Source organism: Papilio xuthus, unplaced genomic scaffold, assembly GCF_000836235.2.
Source record: "Papilio xuthus unplaced genomic scaffold, Pxut_1.1 DF826945.1, whole genome shotgun sequence".
NCBI lineage: Eukaryota > Metazoa > Arthropoda > Insecta > Lepidoptera > Papilionidae > Papilio > Papilio xuthus.
In genome coordinates, this window is record NW_013531704.1 from 5,240,319 (window position 1) to 5,254,422 (window position 14,104).

General features: G+C 31.5%; 2 protein-coding genes across 7 annotated transcripts in view; both read left to right on the plus strand.

The window, feature by feature from the left end:
- Nhe2 (Na[+]/H[+] hydrogen exchanger 2) overlaps window positions 1-2,164 on the plus strand; it is a 29,996-nt gene extending 27,832 nt beyond the window's left edge. For 4 of the 5 annotated variants that reach the window (XM_013317122.1, XM_013317126.1, XM_013317124.1 and 1 more), the window contains 2 exons: window positions 1,030-1,372; window positions 1,791-2,164. In XM_013317122.1, coding sequence (XP_013172576.1) covers window positions 1,030-1,372; window positions 1,791-1,983 — 536 coding nt within the window. In that variant the 3' untranslated portion in view covers window positions 1,984-2,164. The remainder of the gene's footprint in view (window positions 1-1,029; window positions 1,373-1,790) is intronic. The other variant, XM_013317125.1, reaches the window with a different exon arrangement.
- Window positions 2,165-4,856: 2,692 nt separating this feature from the next.
- The window catches only part of MYPT-75D (Myosin phosphatase targeting subunit 75D), a 34,145-nt gene continuing 24,897 nt past the window's right edge, over window positions 4,857-14,104 (plus strand). For both annotated transcript variants that reach the window (XM_013317108.1, XM_013317109.1), the window contains exons 1-2: window positions 4,857-5,124; window positions 6,392-6,475. In XM_013317108.1, the coding sequence (XP_013172562.1) occupies window positions 6,396-6,475 (80 nt within the window). In that variant the 5' untranslated portion in view covers window positions 4,857-5,124; window positions 6,392-6,395. The remainder of the gene's footprint in view (window positions 5,125-6,391; window positions 6,476-14,104) is intronic.

Sequence of the window (14,104 nt, forward strand, 5' to 3'; positions counted from 1 at the left end):
TTCATCTGTCATGTCATGTACACTAGTAAATCAAGATTATCAACACTTAACCTGGATACTAAGTAATCTAGTAGGAATTAAATGATACTTATATGATTTTAATAAATAAATTGCATCTGTAGAGCGTCGGTGGCTCCAGGGTTAAACACTTGACTTGAATTCTGCAGGTCCTAGTTCGAATCCCATCATGTATGTACCAATGAGTTTTTGATTAACATATGTACATTTATTCGACGTTCTTACGGTGAAGAAAAACATCGTGATGTACTGTACATGTCTGAGAAGAAGTTCAAAGATATGTGTGAAGTCAAACCACACTGGGCCAGCGTGGTTGACTATGGCTAGTCACCGCTAACATAGGCTAGGCTCCGAGCCTTTCAGTGGGTACTATAGTGAGCAGATCTTTAGATAACCTCAAAAATAAAACAATATGATATTGTTAAATAATTTGTTTTTAGATATGAATTGCGATTGTAAGTCATAAATATATTTACGCTTATATTAAAAAAAATCGTTTATATAATTTTTCTCTGTGTCTCGATCCTCATATATTTTCCATGGTTTATTTTTTTTTATTTTTTTTTGTTTATCACCTCATTTTTTATTGAGCTATTATCCTCTATATCATTTTCATTAAAACATATGAGTTCTTTTGTCTCAGTTTTTCACACTCATAAGCTATGGGATATTTGCTTATCCAAACAAATTCGGCGAAATCCAAGAAAATCGGTTGCGTATTATTTCTACTATCGAATTACGAAAATTGTAAATTGTCCGAAAATAAAGAATAACGTACTGTAAATAAAAGTAAATAAAGTAATAAAAAAAATTGCGACCGACCTTTTTGAAAATCGAATAACATATTTTACTATTATATAATTGTTATATTTTTATTTTTTTTTTAATTTATAATTTGCAATTGCACATTTCCTTTACAGCTGCTATTTAAAATTATTTTTCTTTTATATTACTTATATATGACTCACCCTTTTTTTTTCTTTTTCCCCTTACCCTATTATATTCTAAAAGGTGGCATAGAGAAGCCAAAACATCCGAAATCTATCATAGGTCTATTCCGAAGAGAGAGCTCAAGTTCAACACAAGGAGCACCAGAGTTGCTGTCAGGATCTGAGACTGAAGGTAATAAGACGGATGGGAGTAAAGGCGAGTCATCCATGAAGGGAGAAGTAACATCTAGAACTGGACCGAATTTACTGTCGAAAAGAAGCACAAGCTTGGGAGGTCCATCTGTACTACTGATGGAGGATGTAGCCCACTCTGATCCACTTGGTGCTTCAAGTAGACCAGCAAGCATCATGCAGGGACCGCACAGGGGGCAGTGTAGGAGAGGATCAATGCTGGAATTGACTGGGTAAGTGATAATTACTTTTGAAAGATCAATAAAGTATACTTGGTGTATCCATATATGAAATAAGATTGTACTAATAACCCAATGGGTGCTATATAATAAGTATAACCCAATTTTAAAGCGTAATCTTGAAGGATAACGGTGAAAAATACCACTGAACGATAACTTACTAATTAAATACTTATGTTCAAAACTTGACTATGGCCTAATCACCCTTAACTTAGGGTAGGCTCCGAGCCCCTCGGTGGGGACGTATAGTGAGCTGATGATGTTTAAAACTAAATTACTAAATTATTGTTTAACTATGAGTTGGTTATTATGAGATGAATTTACATGGAACAATTCGACACGAAAATAATCCAATTTAAAAAACATTAAGCTTTGAATTTAAGGATACATCACAAGTATATCAACATTTCAGGTCACTATCACGAGATGCGATAACCGAGGAGAAATGCAGCAAATCACTGCCCGAAAGCGAAAGGATGGGCGTCAGGAGGCTGACACTGGGGCAGCAAAGTCTACCACGGGAGCCATTCATCAGGAAGATGCCGATGACACCCAATTTACTGACCAGCTCATCGTCAGACGACTCATCTGACGACAATACCTGAGTACCCCGCCGTGGTGACCACGATAGGTTGCCACTGCTCAGATATAGGACATTGAAGTAGGACCGCACATAATGTTGCCGAATTCGTGCTGTGAAACTGTGGTCTATGGATAGTTTGTTTTTTAAATTATAGTTACGCAAATTAGTTAATCTGTATTTGAAGTTACGTGATAAGAGTACTACAATCTTATATTGGGGATTTAAATTTTATTTATTTTCTTAAGTTTATATTACCTTTTTATAGTAGGCAGTTTATGATTTTTTTCTTTTTCTTTTGAAAAATATTTTTTTAATCGACGATTTGAATATCATGAAATGTAAAGAAGCTAAATGTTATTTCTACGTAGGAACTTAAAGTTTTTTTTTCAAAAGGTTTTTGTTAATACAATTGTGTGTTCCTAAACCTAATTTTCAGTTAATTATAAAGTAATCAATGTGTTAAAAAAATGGATGAACAATTCCATTTTAGTAATGTACGCACATGTAGGTAAGCGTATTTATAAGCATTACGAGAAAAATATTAATAAAAAATTAATAACTACAGCATTAAGGATTGCTTAATAAAAATTTAAATTAACATTTGGTAAACTTTTAAATATTTCTTAACTATTAAATTGAATGACATGCCCAAATGTCCCAAAAGCAATCAAAATCTTTGCTTTTTATTTAAGATTATACATCACTAAATATACAAATATATTAACAAATTTCTTCATAAAGAGTTGAATAAACTTCCATTCAGGCATTCCACGAGATAAATAGAAATAAAAAATTACGTATTTCTACTGATATAAGTTCATAGGTAAAATTCGGTCAATTCATCTGTCATTGTTAAAATTAAACAATGATTATTGTTAACTGTCAGTTTTATTAATTTGAGCTCTTTACTATCGTAATATACAGTTAATGGGATAGATAAATTGGGTTATAATAGGTACAGTTATCATAAAACTACGTTTTTGATGCTCATCGTACGTACAGTCAGCAGTATTTTTGTATGGTATTTGTATTAAATTAAGATTGTATAGATATAAGTGAAAACGGGTGAATGTAATTATTATGTATTAATATATTTTTTATTTAGTGGCATAAGTTGCCAATGACAATATTTATGGGCAAATAATAATAAGAATATTTAACATAATGCGTGTGAAAATTTGTGTAATAATCTAAATCATTTTTTTATTGTTGCCATATGCAAAATTCAAAATTCTACTCTTAAATTTTGAAATTTTGTTTATGGTTATTGTTATTTTTTTTTCATTGGCAATTTGTCGTCACTTGTGTAAATGAGACAATGGAAGCTTTCGTTTAATAATGCTTTAGAGCAAGTGTTCAAAGGAAAATGTTACTGTCACTTGATAGCACTGTTTGTTAACTGTAGCCACAGCAAAATGTGAGGAATAATATAGTACAATAATAGATATAGGTAGCGTAATACTAGCTGTCAATGTAAATAGCCTTGCACTTGATTAGTTATATACGTTCTGTTTAAATCTTTGTGCTTTACGCTGTGGATTTTCACTGCCGCAACAACTGTTAAAAATGTTATCTTTGTTATTTCTAAAAGAATAATAAAGAAGGTAATTTTGAACAGTTGTTTCTTCAGTGGAAACCCACAGCATCCTCCTGTGTACCATAATAAAAATATGTAGGATAATGTAGCTAGTGAAATATTAGATGAAAATTGCGTGAATTTGAATTAAAATCCTAAGTAGTAAAAGTGTTTAAAAATGAATGTCGAGTTAGGCTATCTTTGGTTGTAGATTTTTTTAATTCCTTTATTTTGCATTTTAGTAAAAAATATAATAAGTTCCAGTTACAAACTATTTTGAAACTAATCAAATTGATTCTTAATTGTGATATTGTATATAACTTTGCGTGTTACGAAATTGGTGTAGAAACGCACTTGTTATAATGTAGGCAATTAATTGATGTAGACACCGATTGACAATAGTCTTTAATTTGATTTTTACTTGTACGTCATAAAAAATAACGTTGGAATTTTTTATTTATAACGTGTGATTTTTGTAATTATTCATGTAGATATGATATTTAACACAATATAATATGGAAAGAGAAGAGATGTGAAGTGTTTAATTAACAATTTAGTCGAAATATATAAATAGCTGATATGACACTATATTCAAATCTAAATAGTTTTATGCGGCTGCCACAAAATGTGATGTGATATTTTGAAATCAGAGGATAATTTTTTCAAATAGAAACACTATATGATTACTTTTTTTGATACCTTGTGTTTTATGTGTCTTTTTTTATTTAGTTCGTTGTATTAACTGTAGAGTCGTGTTAACTGTTAGCTTTAAAAGGTTTATAAAAATTTGATCTGTAACTAAATAAAATTGCATGTAATCAATAAGTTTTCATAAACAATGTTATGTCAATTGATACTAATAGTGCCTAGGCTATACTATTGCAGTTTATTGTTTTTTTTATTGTTATGGGTATGGTACTGATTAAATTGTACTATAGCTGATTAACAGATCCTGTAATTTCTTGAAAATAAAATATATTACATGCCAAAGTAGTCTTTAATTTTAAAGTTTTTCTGAAAATTAAAGAAACCTGAAGTCAATGTATGTACCGGATGGGTTCATGGGCGAAGTCTAATAGAAAGGTAATAGCACTAGATTAAGCGTTCTAATCTCCTCTGTAAAATTGACCTATAATAATGACCATTTTAACAATAATATACACAAGTTGTTTTACAGCATTTCAAAACGAAAAATTTATGACAGCTACAGAAGACGTCACGTGACAGCGGTCTGACAGTGACAGTTTAGACTTGACTTTAAGATGGTAGTTGTTAGTAGCTGTCAGTAGTTATCAGTAAATATTGTGGACTATAATCTGTGTTACTTGGATAACTGTATTTTGTTCTGTAGCTTTTTCAATCTCCCGTATGCCTGTTGTATTTTGTGATTCTTATTTTCGATTATTATTTTCATTACAAAAACTCAAAATGACTCTATAGCGTAAAAAGTTATGTTAAAAGTGTCAATTTCGGCTATTTCTACGATTATATTGAGTGTTGAATGTGACGTTAGTGTATATTATGTGTGATAAAGGTTACAATACCAGAATGAAACATACTTGTGCTTTGTAGAAATAAACGACTGCGGTAAGTTTAATAAAACATTATAAAATAAGAACATAAATGTGTAACGTCTTAGAATAACAACTTTTTATAGTTTAAAGATTGCGCAAAGTTATGATGAAAATAATTAAACGTGCCTACTAAATCCGTTGAGTTTGGCATATAAAGTTGTTGTTAACACTTTGTTTACAAAAGGATCAATACACTGTGTTTGTAATGTATGAAAGTAATTCGACATTAATATAACTTTGTCGTTGATTAGTGGTTATCTAGTATACTTTATGATTATCTTATCATTTCATATTTATCAATAACTGCACTCGAGCCTTATTTATTCATAACTGAAATATGTAGTTTAAACTTATTTTAACACAAATAAATAAATTGCTGTAAACATGAAAAAATAAAATCTTATATTAACAAGAGACAGGTGAGTTTTAAAATAAATACTTACTTTCAGGATTTAAAGCAAACTATTAATGATTGTATCATGATAAGAAATGCCAAAAAAAATATTTGCCCCTTACTGGATTCAAATTGGAAATAATTTCTATTTTATTGGATACATGGTTACCCTAAAGTTTAATTACTATTAAAATTAGTATAAAAAATTTGTATAATTAATTCAAAAACAAATTTAATAACAATGTTCAAATAAAGGGTAGTCAGAGAAAATATTAGCTGACACATAATTTATACCTTGAGAAATATTAGACTCTTAACAAACCTAATAATAATTGTACATCTATACAGTGGAACATGGAATTCCATATAAGTAGCTACTGTTTAATTTTTTCCATTAATTTCATCAGTGCATTTAAAAGAAGATTGACTGAAGTTAAGAATAAGAATTATTTTGCCAGAATTTACATAAGCATCTCTTGACTCTTAATACATAGACCTTTTTGATGTTTTACTTGTTTAATATTTATTTCAATATGACCGTAAAAGGCTTGGGTGATATTAAAAAGTAAGGTGAGGTTAGATTTATATTCATCCAAATGTCTTAATCAGTTTTGAGGAATAATATTCTTTAATCCACTTATGATTATGTGAGATAGGATTTTTGTGTTTTCTGATCCTTTTTAGAGTTTCAAGAAAAAAAAAACCAGAACCCTTATTAGATCACTTTGTTGTCCGTCCCTATGTCAAGAACCTTTTTATTGGTCTAGTGTATTATAATTAAAGGTATTAAATTGGAAAAAGTGATGGGACAAGAAAAAGCACTATACACAGCAAGTGATGAAAGCTAATATGATGATTATCATTAATATTTTCATTTCTTTTCAAGGAAAATGGAGCACTCCGACTTAGTGGCAGAGATGGCACAGGTGGAGCATCTTACTACACAGGAGAGGCTTCATCTTGCTAGAAGGTAAGTTATATTTTTAAACAATTTTATTTAACTCTGTTTATTATACTGAGATTGTGCCCACTTCCCGTTGATAGATTGATCTGTAATTTTAATACATAACTTTAGTTCTGTTGACATTACAATGTTACTAATATTATAAATGTATGGATAGATGGACGGATGTTTGTTAGTTTGAAGATATCTCTAAAATGGCTGCATGGATGTTGCTGAAATTTGGAATAGATGTAGAATATAGTCTGAATGAACACATAGGCTACTAATTACGTTTTTTTAAATATTGTGCAGAGTCAACAGCTAGTGTTGTATAAATAATAAAAACCATATGAAGTTTGAAATTTTTGGTTTCGAGGAAATTATAACTTCAATAAACTCTCTAAATATAAAAAAGAGCTTTACTGTACAATTACAATACAGTTAAATATAAATAAATGTGAATAAATACTGCAGTCAACCTACACAAGATTTAGCAAGATTTTGTTTGTTTCTGTTATCCCACTCGCACTAAGATTTGGCCTTTGATTTGTGTGGGTGCGATTCTAGATTGGGTAAATGAATCAGATGTTATTTAAGTAAAAGTAAATAGTTTGTTAATCTTACTAATGTTATAAATGCGAATGTTTAGATGGATAGACACATGGATGTTTGTTTGTATCTCCAGCACGGCTGAATGGATCTTGATGAAATTTGGCACACATATAGATTATTCTGTAAGAACACATATGCTACTAATTATGTTTTTTTATTAACGCGCGAACGGCGTCGCGGTCGACAGCTTGTATGTTATAGTTTAGCACATGTACGAAAAGAAATGGCTATCACAGTTTTTAAAAGTAGAATGAAAGGGATGAAAATATGTTTTTGTTCCAAGTTTTTTAGACAGTTATATTAAAGAAGACATCTTGTCCTAAAGCCTCTCACGAAAGATCGGCGCATTTATCTACCTACCAGATCTATCTACGACAATGCAAAATGCAATATCTGGACACGTTTCTAAACTGTTTTTGTTTAATTGTTTTGTTAACTAATTGCGTATTATAGATACAACAAATATGTTAATATTATATTAATTTTGTATTTACGTTTTTGTGTTATGTTTTCATATGAAATTTTGTAAATTCCAAACGAAATATGTAACACAAATTTCACACTTCATTTAATTACATGTAACTGAATCTAGGTTGGATAGGCTTTGATATAAACGGGCTAAGGCCAATCTGTGAGGTCATAAGGAAGTAATGCAAACCGTGGCTAATATCAACTTCGCAAGGTATATGGCTAGAAACAAATATACGTACCTATGACCACACGTACTAATAATATATGACAGCAGTCAATTTAATTTTTATATTGATACTAGCTGTCGCCCGCGGCTCCGTCCGCGTGGATATATAAAAAAACTTAATTAGTGTAGCCTATGTGTTCTTTCAGACTGTGTTCTTATTCTATACGTAAGACAAATTTAATCGAGATCCGTTCAGCCTTTCTAGATATCTTCAAACACCCATCCATCCATCATCATCACATCCATCTAAACATTCGCAATGATAATATTAGTAAGTAAAATAAAAAGCAGCTCTTCAAGGCATAAATTCGAAAAAAAAATGAATAAATGTCCTATGTCCCTCTCCTGGCTCTAAGCTACCTCTTCACCAATTTTCAGCTATATCGGTAAAGCCGTTCTTGAGTTATAAATAGTGTAACTAGCACTACTTTCTTTTATATATATAGATTAAGAAATTATGATAATTTTAAGGTAATCTGATGATGTGTGCTATTATTCACCATTTGTGGAAAATTCTTTTTAAATTTCGATCTTACAAATAACGATGTTACAAATACGTAAATACCTGATAGCACTTTTAATTTCATTCCAATTAAAATAACAGAATTAATATTGCTTAATATACAGGTCAAATAAATGTGTTTTTTTAAATCAAAAATATTAAAAAAAACTCCTACCCCTCTGTGGGGACGTATAGCTCTTGATGATAGGTAAAAACAAATGATTCATACTTTAACGGCTTGCAAATACTTTTGGGTATTTTTAAGAAAGAGTATTAAACACACTTTCTCTTAAGCAATGCAGCGTACATTCCGATGTTGCATTCTCAATTGTGAATGTTTTTCTTCTTACTAAATTTAACGGAATACTATCACTGAGGCTGTGTATTGAATTGGAAATATCCTATATGCTTATATTTACGAACTTGGTTTTAATGGGAATAAATTATAGCGTGACGAAAAGTATTTAATTGTCTTGTTAAAAATTGTTTTTAACCTACTATCTGTCGCCCGCGGCTTCGTCCGCGCAGAATTGAAATGTAATTCGTAGCCTATGTGTTCTTCCAGACTATGTGTTATATTATGTAAATTCTATCAGACCTGTTCAGCTGTTCTGGAGATATCTTCAAACAAACATCCATCCATCCATCGATCCATCCATGTAAATATTAGCATTTATAATATTAGTAAGATATGCTAAAATTAAAAAAAAAGTCGTGTAAATATCTTCATTTTTTAAATCTCTTTTTCTGTTATTCGTGGTCGTTAAATTCTCTGTTTCCAACAAGTATTGTTTAATTTCTAAACAACTAATTGGTCACGGTCTCTGAAATGTAATAATTAAAAACTCATCACTTACCGTTTTCCTATTGTTTTTGTCCGTGCTTTATCTTAGTAAGATGCAATGTAACTAAAAATATATTGTCGCAAAATTACCGCGTTATGTGCGATTCCATAGCGGACTTCAAAACTGCATAGAACTGACGCGCGACAATCACGTGACTTATCGAAAGTTATTGTCAGTTCTATACATGTTTGAAGTTCGTTATGGAATCGCTTCGAAGCGAATGCACTTTGTCTAGCCCCGCAGGTTAGTTGTGTTGAAAGTTGACTTTTATAGACAGAAAATACAAACTTGTCTAATTATTTATACTGATAGGAAGAAAATTCGAAAAATGAGCCAGTGTATTGACTCAACACTAGCCTTACTAAAATGTCGATGTTTGTGTCCTCTCACTATTCATTCTGACACTAGATTTAGTAACGAAAGCACGTCATTCGCTCCAAAGGATTGTTATTAATCTTATATATAAAATTCTCGTGTCACAATTTTCATTCCCATACTCCTCCGAAACGGCTTGATTGATTCTTATGAAATTTTGTGAGCATATTGAGTAGGTCTGAGAATCGGCCAACATCTATTTTTAATCCCGCGCGAACGGAGTCGCAGGCGACAGCTAGTAATGTCTAAAAATATAAATGCGTTTTATTTCAATATCTAATGGTCTAATAGATAAAGTCCAGTAGGCTATTCTTATCGACTTGTGATAAGTATGCTCTGATAGTTTCAAGTTGAAATGTGTTTCATTTAAGATAAAACTTAAAATCTATCAAGACAAAAAATGTTTGCGTGGTTAAAACTGTATATCATAACCGATGATTTAGCGGTTCTTACTCTACTAACCGTGAGATTCTAAGTCCAAAAGCTCCGTTTAAAATATATTGCCATCTCTATATCGTAGCGTAAGACGTCCTCAGACTTGGTGGAGCGATGATCTTCGCAGGGCAGCTGGCAAAAGCTGGATGAGAGTGGCCGTGAATCGTAGTCAATGGCGTGTCATGGGAGAGACCTATGTCCAGCAGTGGACTAGTATAGGCTGATGATGATATTATCAAGGATATTGACAGGGATGACAATATGTTTTATACAGAGATTTACGTGTCAGAAACCTACAGTAAGTCCAATTCAATCGATACACGATCGGTCTGCACGTTTTGTATGTTTATGATAAAAATAGATTGATTTTCTTGTCTCTTATTATTAATATATCACGATATGGTTTTTATATACAGGGTGTCCCAAAAGGTTACATAGGAAGGGGGATGATAGGGGTGGTCATAAGGGTCACCAGAAAAATAAAAATTCCCCTCTGGGTATTAAAAAAAATAAAGGGCATTTTTTAAAAACTTAAAAATTTTACACCTTCTGGGGCAATTTTGTAACCAATGACCTACAAATATTGCTACATTAAAAAAAAGCTATTATGTTATCGTCAATAACCCTTTATCAATATGAAATAAAAAAAAACAATACAACTAACAAATGTTTTAAAGAAAATTAAAATTGCCCCTGAAGGTGTAAAATTTTTAGGTTTTTAAAAAATGCCATTTATTTTTTTTAATACCCATAGGGGAATTTTTATTTTATTTTTCTGGTGACCCTTGTGACCACCCCTATCATCCCCCTTCCTATGTACGTTTCCTTTTGGGACACCCTGTATGTTAACAAAATGTGTTAACCGTTAGATCTATCTTTGTATGTTTACGTGTGTTTTGTCTTTGAATTATCACATATAAAGTAAATGGCAGACGAAGACGGCAATATTTGCTCTATGGTTTAATGTAATACCTATATTAAAATAATATAAAATGCTTAATAACCAACGTAAATAAAATAAAAAGAATATGCTTAAAAAAGAGTTCGTTTTGTACGAAAGATATTTTTTTTTTAAATTATTTTTATAGTAATAATTGGCAAACGAACATGCTGGCCACTTGAATTCGACAAAATATTGAAGTGACCATTACCCATAGACATCTGTATATTATTATTTATATGTGATATTTTATGGCTACTATACAATATTGCAACAATTAAAAAAGGTACAATGATATTCAAGCATCTTCTTATTGTCAATGGATAGACTTGAAGGGAATGCCCTTTGATTGTTAATCGCATCAGGAATACGGCTTAGTAAGAATTAATTTAAATGATTGTAGTCGTATTATTTTTAACATCAATAAGCAGTCAAACAACTTTATACGGCAATAACGTTGATAAGATCTGTAAAGCTTTATTTTTTTATTTGTTTTTAATATTATTGCCCGTTTACATAAGTCCAGGCTTACAAAATAAAATTATCTGTTACTTTTAACGTTCACCTTACTTCTTACTATTTTACTAATATTATAAATGCGAATGTTTAGATGGATGTTTGAAAGTATCACCAAAGCGGCTAAACGGTTCTTGCTGAAATTAGGCATAGATATAGAACATAGTCTGGAAGAACACATATGCTACTAATTAAGTTTTATTTTTTTATTTCCGCACCGTTGGAGTCGCGGGCGAGAGCTAGTTTAACTAATAAAAGCAACAAAGAGAAATAAAACAATAGCGATGTTCTTTTTTAATTTGTACAGGTCTGCGAATTGAACTTGAATGGAATTGTATCAAACACTGGCTTGGCTTCGTAGCCGATTGTGCACAACTGATAAGAACAATTACTTTCATTCAAACCAATCGTGATTTTAATGAAACTATGTACAGAGTGTTTGAAAATTCTTTTTTAATTAAATTTATTAATGGTGATTGAAATCTTCAGTGGATTTATATATTCACAAAATTAAAAAAAAAATTGACTTGTTATGAATGGAGTTATTGTAAGCATTATTTCAAAGGTTCATTCCAATTTAGGTCAAAATATTTTGGACACGGTGTGAAAAATAAACCGAATGAATGAAACGGATTGTTGCCTTATAAACTAGAGTCATTAAAATTTGTCAACGATAACATATTAGATTTTCCAAGTATGATTTGTTTTGATTTTAAATATGTTTTGATTCCGTTCGTGTCCGAAGTTACATACTAGTGACGCCGGACACTAAGTTATCTTTCATATTTATGCAATACGAAAATTTGTTAAAGATACAAATGGTAGTCGAAAGTTCAAACTTCAAGAGTCATTCTCTAGAATACATTTTTCATGATTTACATTTCCAAACATCCTGTGTTTTTCTTCATGCTCGTAGTATACATTTACGTTATAATGTAATAAGAGATCTCTATTAAGTTATAATTCAAGTTTATGATAATAACGTTATTTCATAAAGAGCTTTATTAGAACCTTGAATGGTTTCGAATGTGCAATTCATGTGGGCGCTTGATTCCTTCTTTGGATTATTACATACAAAAATTTAACACGCTTTTAGTCCTGTGGGTTGAGAAATATCGCTTGTAATATTTGTGACTCTGTGACATTATAATCTTGCTGAAATCGAAGAAATAAAGTGTTGTAATCTTTAATGATTGGATAAATTCATAAAGAACAAAATGTCGGCTACACGTGCCTTTGTACGAATCTCTACATTATATTGTGTAGGTCTTGTAGTGACTAAAATCGCCGGGTATTAGAGATTTGTGTACCCCTGTGTACGAAGGGTCTTAAGTTTTTCAATCTCTGACAAACTATTAGTATGGGCTTCCACTGCCTTGATACTAGTATTGACATATATTGTTGTCAAGACATTATGTGTCTAAGATTGTCATATCAGTGAAACCCTCAGGTGAAAAATGACGCGAGAAATTCATGTACATTTTAAGCATGTAATTTCAAATGATACTTTGATAAAACGATAGAGTTTAAACATTGCGTTGACATTGAATACTCGACGGTAATTGTTGCTAAAAAAAGTCACTTAAATAAACAGTAGGTATATTGGCATCTGGATTTTACACTGTGAATCACGGAAAAGGTTATTGCAAAGCAGCTACTCGAGTCTGACATTTATTTAAAAAAAGTTAATCTATTAAAAAGTAATTGAATGCGGTATCCGTCAATTGGCACATCTAGAACAAGAATGTTCTTAATTACTTACTTTTCCTGATGTGTTAACTACGTCCCTGGGAATTATAGTTGAACCTGGAAAGTAGGGAAAACTCTATAGATGAGTCAAAATCTCGTTCCGACGGACGACCTCCATAAGTTAGAAACGCGTGGAAGAAAGATACTTGGCGGCGCTCAGCTGCCGAGATGAAGGCAATCGGGCTGACATGGCCCGAGACCAAACGCAGAGCCCAAGATAGAGCGAACTTGCGGCGCACTATGGACGCCCTCTGCCCCACTACGGGAACATAGGACTTTAAGTTAAGTAAGTCAAAGGAAGAGAGATAAATATCACGGTTCCTCAGATTCTCTCTTATCCATCCACTTATACATCCACACGATGCTTAATAGTTTCAGATCTCGCAAACCAATGGTAAGCAGATGGTCGAAAAGATTCTATGAAACAAATTCATAAGACGTATTTTTTACATAAACAACAAACATTGTCCGGTCGGTATGCGATAGTGTATAGTCCACACAATGATTTATAACGTTTACAGACTAATTCCAAATATAGCAGCTAATCTAGTAAGAGACCTTGCACGGATTAGCTCGGATCAAGCTGTGCGATAACAACAAGGAAAGATACAGTAATAATACTAAATGCGGGTCTTCCGCTGATTATTTAATTGTATTAGTTGGATTAGGATTTTAATATAACATTAACGGTCTGTAATTCTTATTTATCATATTAAAAAAAAATTATAGTAAATCAATAAAGCGTGATCAGTCTTACATCTTACTAATATTATTAATGTGAATGTTTAGATGGATGAATGTTTGTTTAAAGCTACCTCCAGAACAGCTGAACTGATATTGATTAAATTTGGCATACATATAGAACAAAGTCTGGAATTATTAGGCTACCTAATTATGTTTTCTTAATTCCGCGCGGTCAGAGTCAGTGTGGGATACAGCTAGTAAATAAATTAACTGTAAATTATACTAATAAAATGCACTAAGA